General features: G+C 37.5%; 5 protein-coding genes and 2 long non-coding RNA genes across 9 annotated transcripts; 4 read left to right on the top strand and 3 right to left on the bottom strand.

Moving 5' to 3' along the window:
• Positions 1–72: 72 nt before the first annotated feature.
• On the top strand, positions 73–2,608 carry LOC116919566. 2 transcript variants are annotated; one of them, XM_032925583.2, is made up of 5 exons: positions 73–1,301; positions 1,366–1,441; positions 1,525–1,713; positions 1,783–2,057; positions 2,126–2,608. In XM_032925583.2, exons 1-5 carry the CDS (start codon positions 352–354, stop codon positions 2,472–2,474), a joined length of 1,839 nt encoding a protein of 612 aa, XP_032781474.2. In that variant the 5' UTR covers positions 73–351; the 3' UTR covers positions 2,475–2,608. The 2 variants fall into 2 exon arrangements, with proteins under 2 accessions (XP_032781474.2, XP_032781475.2); XM_032925584.2 differs by having other exon boundaries at positions 2,170–2,325.
• On the bottom strand, positions 2,501–3,584 carry LOC116919568 (histone deacetylase complex subunit SAP18). Its single transcript, XM_032925590.2, has 4 exons — positions 3,273–3,584; positions 3,098–3,204; positions 2,905–2,995; positions 2,501–2,788 (listed from the first exon to the last, which is right to left on the bottom strand). The coding sequence occupies exons 1-4, from the start codon at positions 3,354–3,356 to the stop codon at positions 2,594–2,596; spliced, it is 477 nt and encodes a 158-aa protein (XP_032781481.1). The 5' UTR covers positions 3,357–3,584; the 3' UTR covers positions 2,501–2,593.
• A 1,030-nt stretch (positions 3,585–4,614) lies between these two features.
• LOC116919563 lies at positions 4,615–5,746 on the bottom strand. Of its 2 annotated transcripts, none has more exons than XR_006644103.1 (3): positions 5,637–5,746; positions 5,059–5,551; positions 4,615–4,857 (listed from the first exon to the last, which is right to left on the bottom strand). It is a non-coding gene; the product is annotated as an uncharacterized LOC116919563 (long non-coding RNA). The 2 variants fall into 2 exon arrangements; XR_006644104.1 differs by having other exon boundaries at positions 4,615–4,831.
• Positions 5,268–5,785, top strand: LOC123470461. The gene is made up of 3 exons (XR_006644102.1): positions 5,268–5,402; positions 5,463–5,554; positions 5,647–5,785. It is a non-coding gene; the product is annotated as an uncharacterized LOC123470461 (long non-coding RNA).
• Positions 5,786–8,586: 2,801 nt separating this feature from the next.
• Positions 8,587–12,776, top strand: LOC116919558 (protein toll). Its single transcript, XM_032925575.2, has 3 exons — positions 8,587–11,572; positions 11,646–11,751; positions 11,825–12,776. The coding sequence occupies exons 1-3, from the start codon at positions 8,835–8,837 to the stop codon at positions 12,251–12,253; spliced, it is 3,273 nt and encodes a 1,090-aa protein (XP_032781466.2). The 5' UTR covers positions 8,587–8,834; the 3' UTR covers positions 12,254–12,776.
• A 423-nt stretch (positions 12,777–13,199) lies between these two features.
• LOC116919561 (V-type proton ATPase subunit C) lies at positions 13,200–15,229 on the top strand. The gene is made up of 9 exons (XM_032925580.2): positions 13,200–13,356; positions 13,417–13,720; positions 13,783–13,969; positions 14,028–14,126; positions 14,199–14,360; positions 14,430–14,523; positions 14,587–14,684; positions 14,747–14,876; positions 14,942–15,229. Exons 2-9 carry the CDS (start codon positions 13,435–13,437, stop codon positions 15,041–15,043), a joined length of 1,158 nt encoding a protein of 385 aa, XP_032781471.1. The 5' UTR covers positions 13,200–13,356; positions 13,417–13,434; the 3' UTR covers positions 15,044–15,229.
• A 4-nt stretch (positions 15,230–15,233) lies between these two features.
• LOC116919562 (S-methyl-5'-thioadenosine phosphorylase) lies at positions 15,234–16,825 on the bottom strand. The gene is made up of 7 exons (XM_032925581.2): positions 16,661–16,825; positions 16,461–16,606; positions 16,227–16,394; positions 15,878–16,133; positions 15,646–15,733; positions 15,444–15,565; positions 15,234–15,386 (listed from the first exon to the last, which is right to left on the bottom strand). Exons 1-7 carry the CDS (start codon positions 16,673–16,675, stop codon positions 15,357–15,359), a joined length of 825 nt encoding a protein of 274 aa, XP_032781472.1. The 5' UTR covers positions 16,676–16,825; the 3' UTR covers positions 15,234–15,356.
• Positions 16,826–17,463: the final 638 nt, after the last annotated feature.

The raw sequence follows: 17,463 nt of genomic DNA, 5'->3' as shown, positions 1-17,463 counted from the left end.
GCGCAACGCTGTAGGTAATCGATGTTTAAAAGAATCGATTCGTTTCTGGAAGCATTCCATCTTCCATGATACATGAGAGTCGCCTCGTTAATTGTAATAAAAATTCGTTAAAGCTTATTTAATTTGTTATGTATCATGTAAAATAAAGAGAATACCTTGAACTGCAAAAATGATTCCAAACAAATTGTGTGACATTTCAACGGCAACACTGTATTCATCATTAACAGATTCGTTATTTTGATTTTGTCTTACTTTGAAAGTTTAAATTTGCTCGTTGCCTGAGCTTATCTATTAGGCGAACTTTTCTTTATAATTATGTAATGAGCAGTTGAGACAAATTGATTCAACAGAATGGATATTATTGCAACGTCTTACGCAGACGGCCAATATCTGAAGTGTATTAAACACCTGTCTGACTTACCAACTAATTCATTGTTCGAAGAATTTGTCGTGCAAAACAACATTTTGGTATCCAAGTTCCAAATCTCTTATGTAAAAGAAGATGAAATGCTAAGAAGAGCAGTTGCCGACGATTTACTTCACTTGCAAAGCAAAACCTTGGCACTTCCACGAGAAAAAGAGTTTAGCTTACTGACTTTAAGTTGTAGTTGTAATGTGATATATGCACTACTCAATTGCAAACATTATTCTGAGAATAGTATTAAAGCAACCAAAATTGCTTATGTTGCACTTGAGAAAGCCCTATGTAGCCATCTGATTTTTTTTCCTCCAAAAAACGACTCTACCACAGAAAATTTAGTTTCCATGGTTCGTCAGTTTATTGAGGCCAAAACTTTAAGGCCAGGTGAACTATCTCTTGTATTGTACAGCTGTGTACTCATTTGTTTATTCAAAGTAGATCCAAGGTATGTTCAGTTGATAAAGGATATTCTGGAAATCTTAGAGTGCAGTGGGAAAAATGAAATTTGTTTTTCTAATGATATATTTCTTCTTTCCCCTCTCGAAATGCCATTACAGTCTAGAGGGGCAACTATTTCCAGCTCTATTATTTGTGATTTTTCAAGACTTTTTCTTTGCTTGTTTCACTGCATTAACTCATCTTGGTCAGATGCACTTGCATTAAAAAGTGGGCAAAACTCTTCATTGTCTGAGATCTGGGGAATCTTGAAACGATTTGTGAATTGTCAGTTGGCTAGCTGTAGATGCAGTGCCTCAAACAATGACGAGACTGAGGACTATGCCAAAATACAAAACATTTATTTGAAATTCGCACGATGTCTAATCGGCGCTGCAGAGTTTGCTTTAAGGAAACAGCCGCTTATGGCACTCAGGTTTTTAAAGTATTGCTATATGATCACGTTCGTTTATTGTGAAGAAATTTAATAAATTTCCTTTGAAATGTAGCCTTGCTGGAGCCGAAGAATTGGCGCGAACACAAGCCTGTTCTATTGTGATGGCCTATGCTGCCACCCAGTTTAAGGTAAGCCAAACTTGATTAGTTTTTATGTTGACGACGGCTGCTTCCTAATCTAACCAAAGTCGCTGATTTTTCTTGTAATTTAGGTATTGGGAGAACTTGATTTCCAAATTGAAGCACTAAAAATTGCCGAGGAATCGTTGGGAAGTCCCGTTTTTCAGCCCTCTTTTCATTCCGAATTTTATGGATTTCTTCTTGCACAGTTAAAACTATTTAACCTCCCACAAATACCAATCTTGAGATACCACCTCGCTCGAGTTTTTCTCCAAAATCAAGTAATGCTGTAAACTTTACATTCATGAAAAGGAACAGAAGTTCATATAATTTAGTGATTACTGTCACAGCGATACAAAGAAGCCACCGTTGAATATGAGAAATTGTCAAAGACTCCCTTCCAAGAAAATTGGATTCCTTTTTCGACAGCTTTCGAACTCCGCTCACCGTCTACGATTATTGTGCTGCACGAGCATATTTTGGCACTCCTGTTAGCAAATGATTGTCAAAAAGCGCTTGACGTCATCGAATCTTCATTAGAAGAAGATTTTTTGATATTTTTTCTCCATGCGGAAATTTGCGTGCAATTAAAGCAAAACAAGAAGGCTATTAAACTTTTAAGCAGGTAATGATCAACAGTAGTTCTGATGTTAGGATTGTCAAAATAACTAACGTCATACATATATCTTCTAGGTCTATTGCTAAACTTAATCAACTAAATTCCACCACTTTTCCAGTAAACGGTTCTAAAGAAATGATCACGTCAAAACTTCGCTTCAAAATGTCGGAACTTTTGGAAGAAACTGGGAGTATGAAAGACGCCCATCATCAACTGAAACTGTCTTTCCAGAATGGCATGGTTATGGACAACAAAATGCAAAAGTCTTATCAAAAATTGATGAGCAAATTGGGGATGGCAAAAGAAATTTCCATATCTTCTGACCCCCAGCTGGAAATGTTGGTGTTGAAAATCCTTGAGTTTACGGAAGACCTCACCATTCACTACTTAATGGGAGCATTAAAAGGTGTAAATTTCTTGTAAACAGTTAAGCTTTACAAGAACAGAAAAAGACATAACACTTTTATTGTGTGGGATTTTTACTGTCAATGTGAACACTTGGAACCAGTAGTGACAAAAATGGTTATGCAAATTAAAAAAAATTAGTATGGTCTGAATCTTCTGTTGCTTTGATTATTCATATTCCTGCTAGGCGGAGTAATCGCAATGTCAATGTAGTCTCCAATGGTAAAACGGCATTGTTTCAGGGTTTTCATATCATCAGGTCCACGTTCTCCTGAAACAGTAGTACCGATTTCGCGCCGAGACATACTTAACGAACTCCTGTCAGGATATATCTATATAGAACCATTGAATGTGAAAATCAGAATAATGAAATAACAATATTTTAAAAATAAAAACAAATGTGTCTAATATCCTATTGCATATTGTTCCAGTGTTATTGTAAATTTACCTGGGCAAATGAAAAGCGTGTCCCGCGACGTCTTGCTTCATAATTGACTTCTCTTACCAAGCCAGTTATTTCCAAAAGAGTGGCATCAGTCCTAGAAATAGAAAAGATTGTTGAAATCAAAAGTGAAGTCAATGGAAAATGAATGACATTTGATTTCTTAGTTAGCAACCTATTATATGGGAGATATGCTTACCACGTGTAAATCTGAAGCTCAGTTGCTGGAACACTTCCTCTTGCATAGTCACCAAGACTATGGTGTCTACCCATTGCACAAAAAACACGAAGCAATAGTGGACATGTCTGCTCGAGGTACACTAACAGTTAATTCAACTACATCTAACTCAAAATACCTAAAAATGTAACCCTACCTTTTCTCTGTCAACTGATTTTTCGGTTTCTCTATTTTCTTCCAATCGTACTGCCACAGCAGATTCCACAGTTCCAGTAGCCATCGTCTTATATTGTCAAAAGCAAGTTATTTTCAAAAGATTCTCTTGGAACAAAACTCTACTAAAGATTAGCGAGAGAGAGACGAAAAACCCCAGAAATCCGTGAAAGCTTTGCTAAAAGCAGCTAAAAGTGCAGTAATTCAATTCAATAGATGCGGATTTCAATGTGGTTTGGTATATCAATGGGTTGCTTATGCTGCTTATGATAGCTTGCAAATAAAGGAACGCGAAGAGACTTTATTGTGGCGCCCAGCTGCGTCAAAACGGAAGACTAACTATGCCTTACCATGGACTACTATAACTTAAGGACGGGATTCTTTGACAATTCGTATGTCGGCCATGTATTTTTTTTTAATTAAATTTAACATTAAAAAATAATAATTGACTTACCAAACACCCCTATACTGAAAATTAACCTTTAATGATATATTTCTTATTTTCTATTAGGAAAAAAGGGGAAAAGGGCGGGCCGCCGGTGCCATCTGGGACCCAAAAATCCTAACTCATTGCTTGTTTTCTTTCTACAATTTCGAGTTCACTTGTCAATCAGCAAGAACATGCAATTTTGGTTCATAAATGGCATCCGACAATTTCGGTTCAGTTCTCAATGAGCAAGAACTTGGGATTTTTGTTTGATAGATGGCACCGCGGCCCGCGGTTTTTCTCCTTCTTCTACAATTAATCAAAATATCTCCTTCAATTATATGTTTCGTAAAGAAAAAAATTATGTAGTTACAATCGCCTTTTGAAGCTGCATTTAATGATATATTTTCAATTTTTTTCGTGAAAAGAGCCCACCCGAAAAGCTTTAACACGGCGAGATAGGGAAAGAATCCCGTCCTTAAGTTATAGCATGGTATAATAGTTTAGAGGTACTGTACAGTATCCTGCACTAGGGCTCGGCCCCGTGTCCAATGGGGCGAATGGGTAGGTCTTCTCGGCAAAAAAATTGGATCCGGTGGGTAACGGTTCCTAAGACTTTGTGCCCACTACCTACCCGGGTACCATGTGGGTAACACAATTTCGAAAACCGTTTCCATTACCCGGGTTCAAAACCCGGTTATCCCCGATTTCCTACCCGATTACCCGAGTTTTCCCTGAAATCAAGTGACGCCCTTTGAATTTCCCGCCACAAAAACATTTTTTTTGCTACCCTCCCTTTTAATTTAACTTGGGGCTTTGCAAGCCGCCATTTTCCAATATGGCGGTGGGTATATCCGGTTTGCCCATCAAATCCGCCCAGCCTACCCACTTTGGCAAATAGACTACCCGGATCACTCATGGGCGACTTTTTTTGGCGACGAACCGCGGGTAAACCGGGTTTTCGAGAACCGGGGCCGAGCCCTATCCTGCACAATAAGGTGAACATCGATTTATTTTGAAAAAGCCATCTGAGGGAGGTAAATATTAATAGTTTACCTCTTTAAGGAGGCTCTTATGCGGCGCTATACGGAGCGGTACTTTTCTGTTGGGAGGCCCTGCAGAACGATTTGATGGATAATTACTAGAACCAGAGATGAAGATAACGTGAGATGGTTAACCCCACTTTATGCCATTTCCAAGAAAGCGGAAACAGTGGGGTTAATAACTATTTCTTTAGTTGAATGTTAGGAAAAAGCTAGAATTTTGAAATAATTTACATAAACTGGGAAATAGCTAAAAATAATTAAAATCTTAATACATCGTTAAAAAGTGAAATAGTTACAAGAAATGCAGTGTGTAAAGCATTAGATCAGTAGGGAAATGAACAAAAACAGTAAAAGTTCCGAAAAGCGACGATGCATTTCTTTGCCCAATCGTCTCAGCCTTATGTCTGCAATCGTATGGCCAGAATAAAATGCGGACCGCGGGCTGCGGACTGGACAAACTGCGCCCGAAATTTTTTACAGCAGTCCGCAGTTTCTCCATAGTAGAACAGTCCCCAGTCCGCGTATTATAGGGGATACAGCATAGGGCATACTATACAGGATACAGACATTTCGACGGATGAAATGATAAATGAAGGAAAAAAAATTGTTTTAATTATAAAATGTCTGTATGTCAAAGAATGTAAGTTTTAAGTTGCAATGATCCAACCAAATTTTTTATATTTTTTGTTTTATCGAACAGATTTTGCAGACAAATAGGTATATGATTTTGCTGCTTCTGGTAGATGGAAAGATGGCCACAAGTGGAGGAAACCTTGATTTGGAGAATTTCTGGTAAATATTTTTCCAATAAAACATATGTTGACTTTTAATTATAATTTTAGTTTGTTATTTTAATATTTAATCATTTTAATACCGAAATAAAGGGCATGAAGTCCGCAAATACCAGTCTGCTGTTTACCCTGTATGGTCCGCACTTTCAATCGATACATGTACGAAACGGTCCGCATTTTACCCCAAAGTCCGCGAAAAATCTGTCAAAAATTTCAGACGAGTCCGCAGGAAAAACGAAAAAGTCCGCAGATTGTCCAGTCCGCGTCCGCATTTTATTCTGGCCCGGCAATCGTACTCTTCTACTTCGTAGTCTGTGCTTGCAACGGGGAACGGTCCGAAGGTCGAGACCGCACCCGACATCCAGTGGGACTACCCGGCCCTCGATTGGCCTCTCACCCTTACACCTCTATGTCTTTCTCTTCCGCCCCACATTTCCTGATGTACACAGTGTGGTTTTCCGTGGGGCGCCGCTTGATTTGTTGTTTCTTTCGTGTATTTTTATTATTTACATTTATTGTTTGTTCTTTATTAAGTTTTACAAATACAATATTTTTACTTACATTAATTGTTTTTCATTTTATATAATAGATTGAATTAATTACCGGTGTGTTTTCTTAAATAAGTGTAAATTGTCATCAATGGGCCTGGTCCAAAACCCGATCTGTAATGATCGGGAAACTATAAGTCCAAAACTTAAAAACTTATAGGAATGGATATATCGGATAAGATCTCCATTTCGCAAAAATATTGCTAAAAACACTTATTGGAAGAGTAACCCGATTTGCCATTTTCCGGTAGGTCGGGCGGTTTAGCGGGTATCCGGTAATCCCCACCCCGAATAAACTTAATATTTAAATAATTTTTGCGGAAAACTATAAGACCAAAATTAATAAATTTTACAGAAATGGATAGCCTACAAGACACCATTTCAAAAAGTAAGACAATTTTCATAAACAAAAAATTTTGGGCAAGAACTTTTGTAGTTTTGCGCCTAGAGATATACTCGATCCTATAGACTTAAGTAATAATTTCATTGTTTTGAAACTTTTAGTGTAGAATATTTTTCATAAATTATAGAGAAATAGATAGCCCTTATCAAGAGCTTCCATTTATATAAAATTTATTAATTTTGGTCCTATAGTTTCCCGAAAAAATTATTTAAATTTCCCGTATTACTGGGAGATGAGGGTTAACTTAGACCCCTAAACGCACCGACCTACCTGAAAAAGCCGAAGCGGTTTACTTCCAAAAGGAAATTTTGAGCAATATTTTTACAGAAATGGATAGATCTTATCAAGATATACCATTCCTAAATTGTAAAACTTTGGACTTATAGTTTCCGATTGTCCCAAAATCGGGTGTGAAACCGTTTTCCCAGCCCGCACCAACCCAGTTGCCCAGAGAGTTCATTCACAATAATTCGATGGAAACACACCGATGTTTAATTCATTCCTGTTTATAAATTGAAAAGCGATTTAATAAAGGTAAAGTAGTGTAATACATAAATTAATAAATTAAAAACAAAACAACGATAACGAAAAAATTCAACACAAAAAGTTTAAAAAAATTTATATTGTTACTTAAGTCTATGGATCTAGTATATATACTAGAGCGCAAAACACAAACAACGTCTTGTCCAAAATTTGTTTGTTTAGAAAATATGTTAATTATTTTACAGAAATGGATAGCGCTACTAAGAGCTATCCATTTCCAAAATATTAATTTTCCTTATAGTTTTCCGCAAAAATTATTGAAATATGACGTATTTTTATGAGGGGTTCCTAGCCCCGCTAAACCGCACCGACCTACCCGTAAAATGGCGAAGCGGTTACTTTCCTAATTAGTACACCTTAAGCAAAATTTTGCGAATGGAAGACCTTATCAAGATTTATCCATTCCTATAAGTATAAAACTTTGGACATATAGTTTCCCGATTCTCCCAAAATCGGGTTTTAACTTTTTCTCAGACCGCACCAACCCAATTGCCCATGGATGACAATTAACAAAGACCAGTTTCGATGCGCGTGCAAAATTTAAAAATATCCAGGGGGTTTGATTGCAGGGGAGATAGAAAAAGGGGGTTTGATTTATTTACCCTAGTAATACTTCCAATTCAAAAATGTTCTAGAATACTACACTTTAAGACATTCTGCGTCTTCTCCAGTCTTTATAAATAATTAATCATCCCTAGTTTATCCATGAAAATTAATTCAAGTAAAAGGCTAGGTAGTAATACTTTTCCAATTCAGGAAATGTTCTAGAATACTACACTTTAAGACATTCTGCGTCTTCTCCAGTCTTTATAAATAATTAATCATCCCTAGTTTATCCATGAAAATTAATTCAAGTAAAAGGCTAGGGATGCTGTTTAGTATTTTTGCGTTTCTAGTGTCAAGAAAATATGTAAACATGGGTGATTCAAATGTGATATGGGGATAATGGATAAACTAGGGATGATTAATTATTTATAAAGACTGGAGAAGACGCAGAATGTCTAAAAGTGTAGTATTCTAGAACATTTCCTGAATTGGAAATATTACTAGGTAAATAAATCAAAAACCCCCTTTTTCCTATCTCCCCTGCAATCGAAACCCCCCTGGATTTTTTTAAATTTTGCAATGCAGCATCCGAAACTGGTCTATAGTTATAATGAAAACACACCAATATTTAATTTATTCCTGTGCTATAAAATTTAAAACGATATAATGAAGATACAAATAGTTTATTAACAAAATAGTAAGTTAGAAACAATAAATATAAACATAAATAATCATAAATAAATAAACATGAAAAACAAACAAATGAAGGCGGCAGCCCGACTACTCCACACACGCCACAGCCCCACAGGCCACACACCACAAGCAGAAGGGGTGGAGGGGCTATAGGGTGAGGAGAGGGAGAGAGCCAATCAGAGGGCCGGGATAGTCCCACTGGGATGTACGGGTGACGGTCTCGACCCTTCGAGACCGTCTCGCGGAGACCAAGTTGTGTGCTTGTATTAAGGTTTTCGATGCAGTAGCAGCAACAAGCGTCAGATAGCGCAGTCACCAATTTTTTCCTCTGATTGGTTGTCGCCAGGTAACGCATCAGGCGTCACCGCCATAGGAGGTACGTATTCAAGTTTACAGGCCTTAACCATTAAGTAGGCCTTGACTCGGAGATAGAAAGTTCGTAGAATCGTGAAACGAGAACGTCATATTGTTAACGTCAAGGTCATGATTCTCTTCTCTGTGCAGATTGATTGACAATGTTAAATCAGAAGTAATGTAAACGATTAAAAATGTTTCGTCTTTTTCTTTTGTGTTGTGTTCTTATACAATCCGCTGTTATTGGCCAAGAATTGGGTGCAATTGTCAATCAGCATTCAGAGAACTTGTGGAAATGTTCCTCAAGCTATCACCCTGAATGTCGATGTTTTCCGTTAGAGAATGGCGATTTTAACTTACAATGTTCCATCGGTGAAGACTATTTTACTGCAAGTTACGTTGTGAAAGAAGGTAGTATCAGTTCATTTGTGATTGAGTGTCCATGTAATGAGACCAATCCTCTCACTGACTCTGTGTATACATACCTCAAAGGAATTCCAACAAGCAATATTTCAATTCTTAAATTCAATTTCTGCCCTCTTCCAAAAGAAAGTTTATCCACATTCTTTGATGGACATCTGAATCTCAGCTTCATTCAGCAAATCTCACTTCGGTCATGTACCCCTATTCCAACACTACATCATGGCTCATTTCGCAAAATATCACAACTTGCAAATCTCTATCTGCAGAACAATCAATTAGAGTTTTTGCCTGATGATTTGTTTGAAGATCAGTTAAATCTGAAAATACTGTGGTTGGAAAAGAACAAATTAGAAAAGATCAACCAACACATATTCAAGAATCTACATCTACTAAGATCCCTTCAATTGGGCTCTAATAAAATTACCCAATTGGATTTTGGCGCCCTCAGTAATCTCCAAAATCTGCTCCAGTTGAATCTTCAAAACAATTTTCTGGATTCAGTTCCCTCTCACGTTCTTCAGTCTTTAGTAAATTTGACATACCTAGATCTGAGCAATAATAAGTTGACAAACTTGGACAAGGATGCTTTCGAATTTAACGGAAAATTAACTGAACTTTTCTTGCGGAACAACTCGCTTGAAGAACTGCCCGAAGGAATATTTCGGAACAATAAAATGCTGAAAAAATTATCCCTTCAACTAAATACCAAGCTTTCTAGAATTCGTCTCGGTGTCTTCAATAATCTGGAGTCGCTGCTGGATCTGGACCTGAGCAATTGTTCTTTCAACGAATCCTCTTTCGATAAACATGCTTTTACAAATTTGACGCAGCTGACTACACTGAATCTAGCGCGAAATAAACTAACTGGTTTAAATCCCGATTGGTTCGTTGGATTGGCTAGTTTAACGCACTTAGATCTGTCATGGAATTTGATTCCAACTATTGAGAATCAAGCCTTTACCAGCCTGCGACTCCTGAATACACTCAAGTTGAACGGAAACCTACTTGTCAGAATTGAAGCCAACATTTTTCAAGGCGTTGGAGCCTTAAAAAACCTTTACCTTGAAGATAACCAACTTGAAATAATTCAACCGGAATCAATGAGGCATTTGGCAGAATTAACTGTCATAAATCTGGCTCGCAATCGTCTGAAGTTTGACGAAGGTCTTGTGAATCCTCTTGATGGTTGGAGGCAATCTCCTTTGCAGCACAATTTAAAACTGGAATCAATTGATCTGTCTCGAAACCAAATTGCGGATCTTTATTCTGATTGGTCTTTCATGAAATTTTTAAGTCGTCTCATATTGAGTCACAACTTATTAACTACTCTGGAGTTCAACGACATAGCAAGTTTATCTCCACAACGAGACTTTAGTATTGATCTCCGCCACAATCAAATCGCACATGTGAATTTCAAATCAGCCAATTCAATTGATGGTCGATCTGACGATGAAAAGTTAGAAGAATCTGCTGTGAAAAAACGGATCTTCCTTGATGATAACCCTCTTGTATGCGACTGTAATGTGTACTTCATGGCACAATACATGAATCGTTCAATGCCTGGCGCAAGACATTCATGGAAAATAATTGCACCGAAGCTAACCTGCCAAGAGCCTGCGACGCTTACTGGCATAGCACCGACTTCAGTTCTTCCACGGCAGTTGGTTTGCAAATGCAAAGGAAATTATCTGTGTGGTTGCTACGAGCGGCCAGTAGATAGAACACTACTATTTGAATGTCAACAGAAGAATTTGACTGGCATTCCAACTCACCTACCCCAACTTGGTGGTTATGATATCCAACTGAATCTTTCCTCTAATTCGGTCAATATTGGGCAAATCAACGAAAACGCGTTGAACTCTTGCGCTGATGTCACCGTACTGGATTTGAGTTACAATGGTATGGACTCCTCCGTCTTTACCTCTCTTAGCTGGGCCCAAAATCTTCACCTTCGATACCCTAGACTCCGTCGGCTAGACCTTTCTCATAACAATTTCAGCCATATTCCTATTGGAGTTGTAGACGCATGGAATGGGACGCAGAAGTTGACGTACAATTTAGGTGGAAACCCCTGGAGATGTGACTGTTCTAATCTAGCTCTACTGAAATTTATTTATGGTTCGTGGAAACGCGTGGAAGACTTTCACCAGATGATGTGTGCCAATGGGCTTTTAATATCGGAATTGTCAATTGAAAAGCTTTGTCCTTCAGCCATTGCCGCGACAAAATATTTGACCATAGCTATGCCATTACTAGCTTTGCTAGTCTTCTTTATCTGTCTTCTGTTTTACCGTTGCCGGCGAGTAATCCTTGCCTGGCTTTACAACCGCCAATTATGTCTATGGTGTGTTGTTAAAGAAGAGGAAGAAAATGACGAACGCATGTATGATGCCTTTATCAGTTTCTCTCATTTGGACGAGAAATTTGTTAACGAACACCTCGTGCCCCAACTGGAACGCCCTCCGTTGGGCTTACCGCATTACCGACTTTGCCTTCATTCCCGTGATTGGTAATTCAAAACTTTCCATCGTCAACTTAATAATTTTCAGTGTTTTATTTTATTTTATTTTATTTTATTTTAGGTTGGCTGGTGAATGGATTCCTGATCAAATTGTGCGCTCAGTGGCCACCTCTAAGCGAACAATTGTAGTCTTAACTGAAAACTTCTTGGACAGTTTTTGGGGCAAAGTAATTATAATTGTACATAGTTTTTTAATGTCAGCTTCTTTATCTATTTCCTTTATTTTATGAATTTGCCTAGCTTGAATTTCGAACAGCCTATCACCAAGTGCTTAAAGATAAGAGGATGCGATTAATTATCATTGTCAAAGGAGAGCTTCCACCTAAGGATAAAATGGATCAGGAACTCCAAACTTACCTCTCCTTGAACACTTATCTGAAATGGGATGATCCGTTTTTTTTGGATCGCCTTCGATATGCCCTTCCTCATAAGAAAAACACATTGACACCTGGTTTGAATATAACACAAGCCATTAAAGAACACGCCGATTCCGTAGGTAAAGAGACGGCTAACGGGATTAAACCCAATCTACTTCCACCACTGCCTTTGCTCACTGACCGTGAAAGGCAGAAAGCACATGTAATCTTGCCCCCTGATATTGAGATGTCGCTTACCCCCACCAGCTCAGCTAGTTCTACGGTTCCATTCTTCCCAACTTCACCCAAGTGAGACGACCAGGTTTTAACAAGGATTTAAGTGTGCCGCTTGTGGAACGTATATCGTGCGCTCATTTTGCCTTATAACGTGTCGTGAGGTGCAATCTAGTTTATGTGGTACAAAGTTTGTAGTGATGTGACAAACGCTTTAGCGCCAAACTCACATTGGGAAACTATTAACACGACTAATTTTTGTAATTTAGCTTTTTATTACCCTGTATCTGTATTCTTATTGCTCTCTGTCTTGTAATGCGTGATTGCTATCAACCCCTTTCAAGTCTTTCGAGAATCGATCATACATGTATGTATCAGAGTAATTAGATTTTGGTGCGCGTCTTAACAGCAAAAATTGAGTTCGTCTACTTCTGTTGTCGATTTGAAGCGTCTGGTTGCAGAAAATTTTATTGGAATGTACGGTGCATGCAGCGTTCCGAAACTTTTACCATTTGGGTATATCAATGCTCTTAAAAAACGTGTTACAAAATAATAATGAATCAAATAATAATTCAAAATAAAAAAAAGAGGACATATTGGTACATCTTATGTTTAAAAAAAAACAGTGTCTTATTTGTCACCTAATAATCGATCAAAATACAAGCTAAATGAGTACAAGGAAACAAAACTATGTGCGATGGGCCTGTTGATGGAGGCTGTCTTAGCTAGAAGTGGCCTTTAGTTAGTACGTTTAATATCCCCCTGGATTTTCGCAATATGGTCATCCCTTAGAACGCAACTAAATAAATTTCGCATTCATGTTATAGTCCAATCTTTGTATACGGAGTCTAGATTCTAAAGTGCTACATGCTAGTAAAGGTAATTATGTACATGTAATGTGTTACCTAGTGCATGCAACCAATGACTTATTTCCGTTCTTTTACCAAAAGTGAACGGGCGCACGCCCTTCTTTGCGTTCTCTTAAGGCACAAGTAATAACAACACATAGCCAAACGGTGATTTCTACCACTTGAGGCGCTACGAGTATGTCATTTCAGCGCAGTTTTAAGTTTCAAAACTGGGTTTCTTTCGCCGAACATGCCAGGCCTTTTATTAAGTAGACAATCTCAAGATCATGTGACAGTGGCCAACTTTTATCCTGTGACTTGAAGTCGAGAAGGGGTAACCGCTTCGTATGTTTTGACTGTTGTTCTTCTAAAATCTTTCTTTTTCATTGTACAGTACCTCCAAGAAATCAGGATGACCGAATTTTGGTTGATTTCTGCTCCTGGCGATAAAACTTGCCAGCAAACTTTCGACAAATTGAACGATGTACTTCATCATCAAAACAATTTGTCTACAAATTGGAAGTTTGCTGTTCCTGATTTAAAAGTTGGTACCCTAGATCAATTGGTAGGTCTCTCTGATGATTTGGGTAAGCTTGATGTCTACGTGGAACAAGTAAGTAGAAAAATAGCCCTGTATCTTGGTGAAGTATTAGAAGATCAGAGAGATAAACTGGCTGAAAATTTACTCGCCAATGGAGGTATTTAATCTGATACCTAGAGTACCACAGGACATTTTCTAAAATATTTGTTTTCTTCACAGTTGATTTGGTTACCTATTTAACTAGGTTTCAATGGGATATGGCCAAATATCCCATTAAGCAATCACTTCGTAATATTGCTGATATAATCAGCAAGCAAGTAGGACAAATAGAGACAGATTTGAAATCCAAGTCTGCTGCATACAACAATTTAAAAGGCAACTTGCAGAGTCTGGAGAAAAAACAAGTGTAAGTTGTTACAATAAAAAAAAAAGGTACATTTAACCAAAATTGTTCTGGTTAATAGTGGAAGTTTAGTTACCCGGAACCTGGGAGAACTGGTCAAAAAAGAACACTTTGTTTTGGATTCTGAATATTTAGTTACACTTTTGGTCATTATTCCCAAGTAAGTAGTTTTTTCTATTCCATTTCATTTTTTTTTTTTATTCATTCTTATTGGTAAACAATATATCAATAGAGCTGTACTACAAGATTGGTGGGACAAATATGAGAAACTAACCGCTATGGTTGTCCCTCGTTCATCGCAACTTGTTACACAAGATAGTGAAAATGCTTTAGTTACCGTGACTCTCTTCCGTAAAGTGGTAGATGAGTTTAAACATCATGCCCGTGAACACAAGTATTTCGTACAACGTGTTCCTGGTCAAAATTATGTTGATCGTTAATTAGCGCATCATGTCGTAATCAGGTTTATTGTTCGTGATTTCACTTATAATGAAGAAGAGCTAGCCGCCGGAAAGAACGAAATCACCAAACTTGCTACCGATAAAAAAAAGCAATTTGTAAGCAGTAACTCAGTCTGTTTTTTTTTTTGACATATTTTATTTGAAATTACGACATTGCAGGGCCCATTGGTGAGGTGGTTGAAGGTGAATTTCAGCGAAGGATTTACCGCTTGGGTACATGTAAAAGCTCTGCGAGTCTTTGTAGAATCCGTGCTACGGTAAACCGTCTACTAACTTATCAATTAAAATTATTAACTGGAGCAGGCTTACTCTGTTGTAGTTATGGGCTACCGGTAAACTTCCAAGCGATGTTACTGCAACCAAATAAAAAATCGACCAAACGTTTACGGGAAGTGCTCAGCCAGTTATACCTTCACTTGGATAATTCTGCCCTTCAAAGCGCGCACGATGTATGTAAAGTCCTTTCTCTAATCAATAACTTTTTAACGCATTCTTTTTTCTTGACGCTGAACAGAATGTCGACATTCCCGGTTTAGTTTTCGGTCAAGCGGAGTATTATCCCTACGTTTATTACAAAATCAACATAGACATGATAGACCTCCCGGGAAAAATCTAAGCCACCGACTTCCAGCCAATATAAAAGTGGAGGCTATTTAGCGTTTTCTCTCTACAGATGAATTTATGTCTAGCTAACATTCCTCTTTCACTCCTTTTAAAAATATGGTGTTCTATACTGACAAGGATGGTGTTTAACAGATGTGCATGTGTATAGTCAACCAGTAATAAATACCCGAAAAACGTTTACGTTCTCAATGTCATCCCTTTGTTTAATGTCATATTACACGCAATTGCTTAAAATACTACAGTTAGTAACAATGGTGTTGCACAATTTCCGGCAGTAACGAAATTGGGATGATTTGGCGAATGTATCAAATCATAACGTTTTGTTGAACAGCATCCTAAAACAATTTATGGGAGGTTAATTGGAATCCATTGCTTTTATGCAAATGAATTACTTTCAATTCCCGAATGGTGACTGTCCAATCTAACTTTGCTATAATAGGAACTGCAGCGCACAATACTTGAGTAACTTTCCCGACGTTTTCACGGAAAGTCGTCAATGCAAGTTCTACACTGACTGTAAAAAAAAAATACGAATGGTGAAATAGGCATCCAAATGTTAATAGAAGGGTTAGTAGTCCGTTTTGGCAACCTCACCATTCTCGTTATGCGGATGCCAGCAATCGTAATCAGTTGCCATTGCTATGGCAGCATAGCAAAGTCCAGCTTCTTTGGCCAAAATGCACTAAAACCATTGGGAAAAACAATTAATAGTAGAATCCACATCTTACTGAAACTAACAAATATGGTACAGCAATACATACGTTGTAAGAGAAATCCCACTTAATTTTCATAGAAATGACAATTCCAACTTTTGAACTCAAATTACCTCTGGAACAGTTGTCATGTTAATCACATGGCCTCCCCAGGATTTGAAAAGAAAACTTTCAGCTTTGGACGAAAAGCGAGGTCCTTCAATGGTGACACAGGTCCCTGAAGGGTGTACGGGTATGTTGGATGCTTCTGCAGCTTTTTTCAGGCAATCACGGGTAAGAGAACAAAATGGTTCAGCTACTGGCAGGTGACAGATGCCAGGAAGCTGCCCACATGTTCCATCATAAAATGTTTGGGCTCTTTTTGTAGTTCTAAAATTATTTGATTTGTTTTACATATAGAAAGTTGATTAGTATTGAATGTAACACTTAGTATGGCAACATTTAACCACTATATGTCTTTACCTGTCAATGAACTGATCCAGAATAACAAGTTCACCAGGAGCTATTGCTTCTTGCAAAGACCCACATGCTGTAGAAACAATAACATGAGTGCACCCTTCTTCCTTTAATGCCCAGATGTTAGCTCGGTAATTGATGTTGGTGGGCATTATTCCATGCTTGCGATTGTGTCTGCAAAAATACCAATTAAACAACATTGGGAAACCCACATAAATAAAATAATAGATGTTAAACCACCTCGCAAGTACTACACAGTCTACCCCCTCGATTTTACCGGAGACCAAAGCATCTGAAGGTTCACCAAAAGGGGTGGTTACAGATTTTTCTACCGGGTCTTTTAGGGCATCCAGTTTATAGAAACCGGATCCGCCAATTATACCAATCTAGTTATGAGAAATTATTCGTTCAGTTCGTTTTAAATTGCGTCTATTTCCTACCTTGACTTTAGACATGGTTTCTGAAAGCAGAAATGAACTTCACGTGGTTGTGGTGTTTCGTGAATCGTGAGTGCGATAGCACTGGCTCGTAAATTAGATTTTGAATGGGATGGTTTTGATTTCTCCCAAAAGATGCCAGTGTTTTTATCAAGAAATTTAAATAATAATTATTATCGGAAAAAGTAAACGTCAAAAATTTAAATGCAACGAATAAGAGCTATTCATTTCTGTAAAATTTGTGACAGAATACTTAAACGCAAATAAAGTTGAAAAAATTAATATTTTGGTGTTGCGCTCACCGCTCAGTAAATATATTTGACCCAGTCGACATTACATTACTATTTGTTCTTTTTTTTATCTGAGCAATAAAATGCCTATTATTTTTCCAATTTTAGATGTATTTTTAGAGTCACCATTTAATTAATCAAATTTTGTGGTTTTTATAAATGTAGTTCAGTGCCTGTTCCGCTGTTAGGTACTTTTTTAAATATCGTTTGGCTGTCGCGCCAGTACCGTCTGGTGTTCCATACCAGCTTTAGTACTTTGAATTTAATTAAAAACGACTATATTAACATTCAAAATTACATTGTGACATTCCAGTATTAGGCGGGATTTAATAATAGTATTTAGGATGTACAAAAAACAAAATCAATTCCCAAATCACGAGTAAAAGTTTTCGATTTTTCAGCCGTCGCCCCAGTAGCTTCCGGTTTTTATACAAGTCAAAGTGCTGTGTCTATAATTATTTTACCATACTTTAATTATAAATAATTACATTTAAATTTTGAAATTAAATCAGGCAT

Source organism: Daphnia magna, linkage group LG3 (assembly GCF_020631705.1).
Source record: "Daphnia magna isolate NIES linkage group LG3, ASM2063170v1.1, whole genome shotgun sequence".
NCBI classification, from domain to species: domain Eukaryota; kingdom Metazoa; phylum Arthropoda; class Branchiopoda; order Diplostraca; family Daphniidae; genus Daphnia; species Daphnia magna.
Note: the sequence above shows the minus strand (reverse complement) of the source record. Positions and strands in the feature narration are given on the sequence as shown.

Excerpts from the sequence above, each read along its gene's own strand:
- LOC116919566 (XM_032925583.2), top strand. The coding sequence starts at position 352 with ATGGATATTATTGCAACGTCTTACGCAGACGGCCAATATCTGAAGTGT. Across the intron at positions 1,714-1,782 it reads GAGTTTTTCTCCAAAATCAA|CGATACAAAGAAGCCACCGT; the intron begins GTAATGCTGTAA and ends TTACTGTCACAG. Across the intron at positions 2,058-2,125 it reads GCTATTAAACTTTTAAGCAG|GTCTATTGCTAAACTTAATC; the intron begins GTAATGATCAAC and ends TATATCTTCTAG.
- LOC116919561 (XM_032925580.2), top strand. The coding sequence starts at position 13,435 with ATGACCGAATTTTGGTTGATTTCTGCTCCTGGCGATAAAACTTGCCAG. Across the intron at positions 14,127-14,198 it reads CTTTTGGTCATTATTCCCAA|AGCTGTACTACAAGATTGGT; the intron begins GTAAGTAGTTTT and ends ATATATCAATAG. Across the intron at positions 14,877-14,941 it reads CCCTTCAAAGCGCGCACGAT|AATGTCGACATTCCCGGTTT; the intron begins GTATGTAAAGTC and ends GACGCTGAACAG.
- LOC116919568 (XM_032925590.2), bottom strand. The coding sequence starts at position 3,356 with ATGGCTACTGGAACTGTGGAATCTGCTGTGGCAGTACGATTGGAAGAA. Across the intron at positions 3,205-3,272 it reads AATCAGTTGACAGAGAAAAG|ACATGTCCACTATTGCTTCG; the intron begins GTAGGGTTACAT and ends TACCTCGAGCAG. Across the intron at positions 2,996-3,097 it reads GAGCTTCAGATTTACACGTG|GACTGATGCCACTCTTTTGG; the intron begins GTAAGCATATCT and ends TTCTATTTCTAG.
- LOC116919558 (XM_032925575.2), top strand. The coding sequence starts at position 8,835 with ATGTTTCGTCTTTTTCTTTTGTGTTGTGTTCTTATACAATCCGCTGTT. Across the intron at positions 11,573-11,645 it reads TGCCTTCATTCCCGTGATTG|GTTGGCTGGTGAATGGATTC; the intron begins GTAATTCAAAAC and ends ATTTTATTTTAG. Across the intron at positions 11,752-11,824 it reads TGGACAGTTTTTGGGGCAAA|CTTGAATTTCGAACAGCCTA; the intron begins GTAATTATAATT and ends GAATTTGCCTAG.
- LOC116919562 (XM_032925581.2), bottom strand. Across the intron at positions 15,734-15,877 it reads ACATGACAACTGTTCCAGAG|TGCATTTTGGCCAAAGAAGC; the intron begins GTAATTTGAGTT and ends CAATGGTTTTAG. Across the intron at positions 15,387-15,443 it reads TCACCATTCGGGAATTGAAA|GATGCTGTTCAACAAAACGT; the intron begins GTAATTCATTTG and ends AAATTGTTTTAG.